Source organism: Hordeum vulgare, chromosome 1H, assembly GCF_904849725.1.
Source record: "Hordeum vulgare subsp. vulgare chromosome 1H, MorexV3_pseudomolecules_assembly, whole genome shotgun sequence".
Taxonomy (NCBI): Eukaryota; Viridiplantae; Streptophyta; class Magnoliopsida; order Poales; family Poaceae; genus Hordeum; species Hordeum vulgare.
Genome location: NC_058518.1, coordinates 417,802,162 through 417,811,199, shown reverse-complemented (window position 1 = coordinate 417,811,199; position 9,038 = coordinate 417,802,162). Strand labels below are relative to the sequence as shown.

Genomic DNA, 9,038 nt, shown 5'->3' with positions numbered 1-9,038 from the left:
CATTCTCCATGAAAGCCACTCGCCAGCCGCACGTAGTCCTTAGCAGAGACAGGCGACAAATGGGAACTGGTGGCACGTCGATGCGTCAGGATAATGCGCACATGGGGACAAGCTCCCTTCACTCCCTGCCCAGCCATGGATGCTGGATCTCATCTTCACCCATAATTTCCATAAACAAATGAGAAATCCGGACGCTCGTTCAACGAAACTACCACGACCAAATACAGTTCCAGGTCCACTACTACTAGCCGTAGTCCAAGTCCATTCCGGCGTCTCGCCACGAAGCCTAGCCGCCACTTCCCCGCCCTCCCGTCCCGTTCCGTGCCGCGCTGTCCTCCTGTTCATGACGACCCCGACACCCATCCATCAGCGAGGGCACGCAAACGGTGCTATAAAAGGCCACCCTTCCTCTGTCTCACTCACGTCGCCGTCTCTGCCAGCCAGCCCTCAGCATGGCGCGTTCCTCTCGTCTCGTCGCTCTCCTCCTCCTCCTCCTGTCGGCGTGCTCGTGCCGCGCGGCCGGCAACAACCCGAGCGCCGTGGTGCTGCCGGTGAGGAAGGACAGCGCAACGGGGCAGTACCTGACGGGCTTCCGGCAGCGAACGCCCCAGGTCCCGGTGACGGCCGTGCTCGACCTTGGAGGCGCCTCGCTCTGGGTGGACTGCGACGCCGGGTACGTGTCCTCGTCCTACGCGGGCGTGCCGTGCGCGTCCAAGCTGTGCCGCCTCGCGAAGAGTGTGGCCTGCGCCACCAGCTGCGTCGGCAAGCCGTCCCCGGGGTGTCTGAACGACACCTGTAGCGGGTTCCCGGAGAACACCGTCACGCGCGTCAGCACCGGCGGGAACCTCATCACCGACGTGCTGTCGGTGCCCACCACCTTCCGCCCGGCGCCGGGGCCGCTCGCCACCGCGCCGGCGTTTCTGTTCACGTGCGGAGCCACGTTCCTGACCGACGGCCTCGCCGCCGGCGCCACCGGCATGGCGTCGCTCAGCCGTGCCCGGTTCGCGCTCCCGACGCAGCTCGCCGCCACCTTCCGTTTCTCCCGCAAGTTCGCGCTCTGCCTCACGTCGACCTCCGCGGCCGGGGTCGTCGTCTTCGGCGACGCGCCCTACGCGTTCCAGCCCGGGGTGGACCTCTCCAAGTCGCTCACCTACACCCCGCTACTCGTCAACAACGTGAGCACCGCCGGCGTCTCCGGCCAGAAGGACAAGTCGAACGAGTACTTCATCGGCGTGACGGCCATCAAGGTGAACGGCCGCGCCGTGCCGCTGAACGCCTCGCTGCTGGCCATCGACAAGCAGGGCGGCGGCGGCACCAAGCTCAGCACGGTGGCGCCCTACACCGTGCTGGAGACCTCCATCCACAAGGCGGTCACGGACGCGTTCGCGGCGGAGACGGCCATGATCCCCCGGGTGCGGGCCGTGGCGCCGTTCAAGCTGTGCTACGACGGGAGCAAGGTGGGGAGCACCCGCGTGGGCCCGGCCGTGCCGACGGTGGAGCTGGTGCTGCAGAACGAGGCCGCGTCGTGGGTGGTGTTCGGGGCCAACTCGATGGTGGCCGCCAAGGGCGGCGCGCTCTGCCTCGGCGTGGTGGACGGCGGCGCGGCCCCGCGGACGTCGGTGGTGATCGGGGGGCACACGATGGAGGACAACCTGCTGGAGTTCGATCTGCAGCGGGCGAGGCTCGGGTTCAGCTCCTCCCTGCTGTTCCGGCAGACGACCTGCAACAACTTCCGCCTTGGGTAGACAACAAATGGAATGGCATCCGGATGGGATTGCAGAAGATGATATGTGTGCTTGCGTTGTTCAGATTGCAGTCAAAATTTGTTTGTGTGTTTCCCCCTGGGTTTTGTTTTGGCTGTTTGAATAATCAACAGGAGATCGAACGATTTTCCTGTCAGAGCAAGCGTTGTTTCTGCGCGTACATATCGACCAGCAAAGCCCAGTTTCAGTTATGCATTCATTAGCCTGTCATTTGCATCCTTCCAGCAGCTGCTGTAGTTTCAGAAGCCAATGCACTCAAGCATAATGACCATGAAAATGGCAGGTATTGTAGATAAAAACAGAAGTTTCATTACCATGAAATGAGCAGTGCCATTTCATAAGATCAAACGGATCAAAGCAGCTTACAAAGTCTCAACAACATCAAATGTTTTGAAAACATTCATAAAAATGGCATGATGCACATTAACAGATGCCAGATCAGCGTTAGATCCATGTTCTCGAAGGACACAACAGAAGGCCAAGTATGGAGACTCAAAACTCTCTGATTCTTGTTTGATCCTGCCCTCGATCAGGTATAACATTTGTATACATACCAATATACACATTCGGCGATCCGGGACAAGAGAATTCATATTAGTGTTTGTGCCTGATAATGCATGCAGCAACTCCAGTTTTGGACTGGCTTACCCTTCTATATTTTCCACAACTTGTTCTGTGAAATCTGAAGCAGTTGATACAATTGCAAACAGAAAGGAAATCGATCAAGCTTCAAGGGCAAAGGTCATTGTTTGAAGAATAGGAGTGTCTCTCTAGAACACTTCTGCTTCGGTACACCCCCCAACACAACGACGGCCGAGATGAGCCGATACCTCTTCATAACAAAGGGCAGGACGGTCCTTCGAAAATGTTGGCGACGTACAGCTGCCGGGGTGACGTGTCGTCAGCGCGCCAACCGTCATGACGTGGCAGGTTCCAGTTCGTCCGTCGGTTCCCGAGGCCTGCCGCGTCGTCGGTTCCTGAGGCCGCCGCCTTCAATCGCGCAGCCGCGTCGCCAGTTTGTCCCGTCGTTTCGGGTGAGCAGTTAATACCGACCCGCGTCAGTGCGCTCCGTCGTTTCGCCGTCTCCCGAGGGGTCCATTAATGGCGGCAGCGTCGTGAGTGCCTCGGGCGCTCGTTCCCTGGCAGCGCCGCCAACTGACCGTCGGTCTCCGCCGTCTCCCAAGGCGACGCGGGCTATTGACCGCGGGCCCGCCGCGCTCCCGAGGCACCGCGTTTACTCCCCCGGAGTAACGCCGGCCACCTACCCCGTCACCTCCCTCCCCCCCCCCCCCCGCTGCGCTATAAAACCCGGCGCCCCTAGCACGTCGGCCCCCATCTCTTCTCGACGTCCTCCTCCCCCTTGCTGCCCAACGTTCTCCTCCCTCCCTCCGACGACGACGCTCTCTGCCCGACGTTCTTCTCCCTCCCTCCTCCGACGACGATGGCCCACGCTGGCGAGAGTAGCTCCGGCGGCGGCAGTGCCCCGGAGAGCAACTGGCCGAATAGCCTCGACCAGCCAGCGACGGAGGAGCTCCACCGGCTCGGGCTCCTCGTCCCGCAGCGCTGCCGCCTTGCGAAACCGTGGCGAATCAGCAAGGACGGCTACCCGACGAAGGGCGACCCGCCGACGACGGAGGAGCTTCGCACCCACCATGGCGGCCGGTATAACGCCGCGGCCGTCACGCCTTCTCGGACGGTAAGAGTTACTACGCCGTTGTCGCCCAGCTCCACCCGAGGAGACGGGCGGCCGTCCCCCAGCCCCCGCAGGCGGCCTCGCCGGTTCCCGAGGAGTTCGACCTACCACCGGAGCAGATTGTCCTCCGCGAAGACGGCGACCCCGGCAACACGTCGGGGCTGCTCGTCGCCTTGCGCGCCTCTCAGGCGGCGGCCGCCGCCGCGGCAGCGGAGGCGGCGAGAGAGGAGGCGGAGATCACGGCGGCCATCCAAGCGGCGCAGCCTATGGGAGCGGCGGACCCGCAACCCGTCGCCGGCGACGACGACGTCGACTGGGACGGCCTCGCCGTCAGTTCCGACGACGACGACGGCTCGGACGGGGGCGGCACGGGGGTTGGGCAGGACATCGTCTACGTCGACGAGTCCGATCAGTTTTTTTTAGCCATTTTAATTAAAATCGAGTTATATTCGAATGTAATCGTGAACTATGTTTTATTAAGTTATGTATCGAATTTTATTATATTATCTAAGTTACTTATCGAAGTTATTATGTATTATTTTTCGTAATATTTTAAATTTGTTTGACTATTTTAAAAAATTAGAACTTCCATAAATTATTAGAAATAAATGAAAAATTTAGAAAACTACAAAAAGAAAAAATCAACAGATTATTAAAAAAATCAACAAAGGTGGCAAGATGAAGGATTTGTTACCCCACGTGACGCCGTTTTAGAGAAGTCGATTGTAAGACTAACTCCAAACGATCTCAAAATTGATTTAGTTTAGTTTTTCCTGTTTTTTGTCTTAGCGTCCCGGAGAAAAATACCCCGAAAATAAAAGTTCTCCGATGGCCCTGAAAATCTAGTATGATTTTTTCTGAAATATTTGAAAAATACTGGGACTGAGAGCTCGCCTGGGGGCCACACGAGTGGGCCACAAGCCCTGCAGCCACCGCCCCCCTTGGTGGCGGCTAGCAAGTTTGTGGTGCCCACAGGGACCCCCCCCCCCCTCCACTCATTCCAGCTCCCATCCTCTTCTTCCACCTCCAGAAAAAATTGTTTCGCAGCTCAAACCCGTGTTCTTGCTCATTTGGCTGTGATTTTCGATCTCCTTGCTCAAAGCACCATTCTCCGAACCGTTTTGGGGAAATTACTCCTTGGTAAGTGACTCCTCCATTGATCCAATTAGTTTTTGCTCTGCTTTATCCTTCGCATATTCTTGCTACCTTGGTGACCCTGTTCTTGAGCTAGAAATGTTGATTTTAGCTGGTCCCAAGTAGTTTTAGCGTGTGATACGGTCTCTAGGCATTAGTAGGAGTAGTTGCTACGGGTTGGGTTAATTCTTACTCACTTTTCTTTCGAAGTCTCTAAAAATTTCAGAATTTTTCAAAGCTAAAAAGGGAAAAAGATGAGGAGGTTCTTGAGAGGCTCTTCAAGCCGTAACCCCAAGGAGTAATTCGTTCACCCACCTTCTACTTGCTTTCATGAGAGAAGCCACTAGTGAACACTACGGCCCCCGGGTCTATTCACAACTATCGTTTCCACTTTCACTTTTACTTTGCTTGTTTACTTTGTTGCTTTCAGTTCTCACTTTGCAAACAATCTATAAGGGATTGACAACCCCTTCATAGCGTTGGGTGCAAGCTCTTTGTGTTTGTGCAGGTACTTGAGACTTGACGAGATCTTCCATTGGTTCGATACCTTGGTTCTCCAAACTGAGGGAAATACTTACCGTCGCTATGCTACATCACCCTTTCCTCTTCAAGGGAACACCAACGCAAGGCTCCAAGGCCACGGGGAAATCCTTTGCATATTTGCCAAGGAAGTCCCTAAAGGCGTAGCCGTAGCAGCAGGATTCCTCGCGCCGTACCAGGGAAGGTCTGTTGTCGCAGTAGCAGCGCGCCGCTGGGCTTTATGAAGACTTTTATTACTTGGTGGAGAACGCAGGTCTTACTGCGTTCGTTGAAGATAAGTGCTCACAATACCTCCTCCTCACCAATATTTTCGTTCAAATCTTCAAATTTTATCCTAGGAAGAATCCTCCCATGGTTGAGTTCATGTTATACGACATCCCCCAGTGCATGACACTACAGGATGTTTGTAATGTATGCAAATTACCTTATGTTGGGGATATCCGTGACCCTCGTCCACGGGACTTGGAGGATTTCATTGGTACTATTGTTGTTGGAGAGGAGAGAGGAGTGTCTCACGCTAGAATTGCTACCATACATTTTCCTGTGCTTCGGTACTTCTCATTATTTGTGGGAAAATGTTTGATTGGCCGTGGGAAGGCTGGATCACTTAGCTCTCCAGACCTTGCGGTTTTGCGCGAAGGCCTTTATAACGATAAGACTTATAGCCTAGGTGCTATAGTAGCTCAGCGATTGAACACAAACCGTTCCAAGGGTGTCGTCTATGGAGGTATCTATGCTACCCGTCTTGCCAGACACTTTGAGATACCCGTTAGACTAGGGGAGGAAGGAGAGATGCTTCTTCCTGAGAAATATCTGGATTATGACAGCATGGTTCGTCATGATTTTCTGGATAGAGATGCTAGTAGACGCATGATTTATAACCTAGTATTTAGTCAGGGTACTCGAGAGACTATTACTTTGCGTGCTCCTTCTTTGTTCTATCTTCATGCAGGCAGGTACACTATTATGCCCTCGGACATCTACGCATATTGGGGCTTGGCCCAACCACAGGTGCCCGTGCCCGAGCCGCCAGTCGAGTACCAGACGCCAGTTTATCAGTGGGAGCCAGAGGAGCTCTCACAGCAGTGGCATCCATAGTCCGCTCCGGAGTATCCCGGAGCTGGTTATTTCCCGCCTTGGGAGTAGACCAAGCTAGGGCAAAATCCTAAGCTTGGGGGAGTACGTGTTCTCACTGACCTTACATTCATACTTATGCTTTCACTTTGTTAGTTAGTGTTTTCACTTTGCCACTGTATTATCCATGCTAGTTTATTTTCATTTTCTTGTTTTCTTGTTTTGTGTCCTTTTGAGAAAACCCAAAAAGATTTTTCTTTCTTCTTTTGCTTGTTGGGAATTTCCCCATGCAAATATTTTTCTTTTTCTTTGGGTCAAGGTAGAAGATATTGGTTACAATGTTTAGTGGCTCTTGCATGCATACCTGTTTAGCTTTCAAAGAGCCATATTACTTTATCTTCTCCTTTGTGTTTGCCTGCAGATTCAGCTTAGTCCATTGCATGAGCACTCTTATTATTGTTCACATCGTTCGATCGTGCAAATGAAAGGCAATAATTATGATATATGATGAAGTGACTGAGACTGGAAAAGCTGGTATGAACTCTATCTATTTTGTTTTTGTAAATATGACTAACTTGTCATGCCTGATTCAGCTTTGTTATGAGAGAACCATGTTTGCAATGACAACTTAGAGATCATAGTTTCTTATGCCATGCTTAACTAGCTAAGAGCTTATAATGGTTTGTCTTGAATGCCAACATAGATTTTGAGATGACTATGTTGTAGTATGATAGGATGGTATTCTCCTTTGAATGATTCAAGTGGCTTGACTTGGCGCATGTTCATGCATGTAGTTGAAACAAAATCAACATAGCCTCTATGATGTTCGTGTTCATGGTGATTTATATCATGTTCATGCTTGCATTCAATGTTAGTCAAACTCATTGCATCTTGATGACTGTTGTCGCTCTCTAGTTGGTCGCTTCCCAGTCCTTTGTTAGCCTTCAGTTGTACTAAGCGGAATACTGCTTGTGCATCCACTTCCATAAACCCAAAAGTTTTTCCATGAGAGTCCACCATACCTACCTATTTGCGGTATCTACCTGCCGTTCCAAGTAAATTTGCATGTGCCATTCTCTAAACCTTCAAGAAATAATCTGTTTTGCATGCCCGAACCGCTCATGTGGTGACAGGGGGCTATTGGTATCTTCCATGTTAGGCGTGTTATCCTCGACATGTGTTTATTCGCTGTCATTCACGAGAAAGGGGCCGGTAATTGGAATGCCCAGTTCCACGCTTAAATCGAAAACATAACTGTAAAACAAGACTCCCCCGGATTGATGTTAGTATGGACGGTACCCGAGGATTCGGCTCTCCATGGAGTGTGATTGATTGGTGGTGGGGGAGTTAAAACTTTACTTTTCTGTTTGGGAACCGTCTATAGCATGAGTAGCATGGAAGATATTGAGAACTCTTGGTCATTGCGTTGACAATGAAAGCATGCCACCCAAAATTATTATCTCTGTTTTCAAAGCTTGAGCTCTGGCACCTCTGCAAATCAATGCTTCCCTCTGCGAAGGGCCTGTCTATTTATTTTCCTGTTGAGTCATCCTCTTCTTTTATAAGCACCAATTAGAGAGCACCTCTATCATTTTTATGCTTTGCTTTTGATTGATATTGAGTATGACTATGACTGGATCTTCGTTGCTATGAATTACAATGTTTAGTCAGCCCTTGATCTTTGAAAGTGCTCTGCATTTATGTTTTGCGGTCTCAGAAAGAGCTAGCGAGATACCACCTATTCATATTGCTTCATGCTTGTTTTGATTGAATTGTTGGTATTTGAAACTCATTATTATTTGCTCGTTAGCTGATTAGGCCATTGATATTAGTTTACCGTGAGACCTTTGTGTCACTTGCTTATGTGGTTAACTTGTGATCTTGCGGAAATTCTGGTTATGAGTTAGACATAGTTGCAACAACAAGATCAAACAGAGTTTGTCAAAGATTTTCTTTCTCTTTCAGTTTGTCAACTGAGTTTCTTGAGGACAAGCAAGGTTTTAAGCTTGGGGGAGTTGATACGTCTCCATTGTATCTACTTTTCCAAACTCTTTTGCCCTTGTTTTGGACTCTAATTTGCATGATTTGAATGGAACTAACCTTGACTGACGCTGTTTTCAGCAAAATTGCCTTGGTGTTGTTTTTGTGCAGAAATGAAAGTTCTCGGAACGTCCTGAAAATTTACGAAGAATATTTGTGGAAAAAAATACCTGCGCAAAGATCCACCGGAGGGGATGGGCCAGTGGGCCACAAGCCCTGTAGCCGCCACCCCCTGGTGGCGGCTAGCAAGCTTGTGGGGCCCACGTGGCTCTGCCGCCCCCAAACTCAGCTCTATAAATTCACTTTCGTCCTAGAAAAAATCAAGAGAGAAGATTTCGTCGCGTTTGCGATATGGAGGCGCCACCACATCCTGTTCTTCATCTGGAGGGCAGATCTCGAGTCTGTTTTGGGCTCCGGAGATGGGAAATTTTCGCCATCGTCATCATCAACCTTCTCCCCTCCCCAATTCCATGAAGCTCTTCATCGTTTGTGAGTAATCTATTCGTAGGCTCGCTCGGCGGTGATGAGTAGGATGAGATCTATCATGTAATCGAGTTAGTTTTGACGGGGATTGATCCCTAGTATCCACTATATTCTGAGATTGATGTTGCTACTACTTTGCCATGATTAATGCTTGTCACTAGGGCCCGAGTGCCATGATTTCAGATCTGAAATTATTATGTTGTCACCAATATATGTGTGTTTTAGATCCGATCTTGCAAGTTGTACTTACCTACTATGTGTTATGATCCGGCAACCCCGGAGTGACAATAACCGGAACCACTCCCGGTGAT

The 9,038-nt window shown here is 50.9% G+C and overlaps 1 protein-coding gene across 1 annotated transcript; it reads left to right on the top strand.

Annotated features, from left to right (window-relative positions):
* Nucleotides 1-405: 405 nt before the first annotated feature.
* LOC123441677 (probable aspartic proteinase GIP2) lies at nucleotides 406-1,923 on the top strand. Its single transcript, XM_045117982.1, has one exon. It carries the CDS (start codon nucleotides 453-455, stop codon nucleotides 1,743-1,745), a length of 1,293 nt encoding a protein of 430 aa, XP_044973917.1. The 5' UTR covers nucleotides 406-452; the 3' UTR covers nucleotides 1,746-1,923.
* The last annotated feature ends 7,115 nt before the right edge of the window (nucleotides 1,924-9,038 follow it).

Coding starts and splice junctions, on each gene's coding strand:
- LOC123441677 (XM_045117982.1), top strand. CDS start 453: ATGGCGCGTTCCTCTCGTCTCGTCGCTCTCCTCCTCCTCCTCCTGTCG.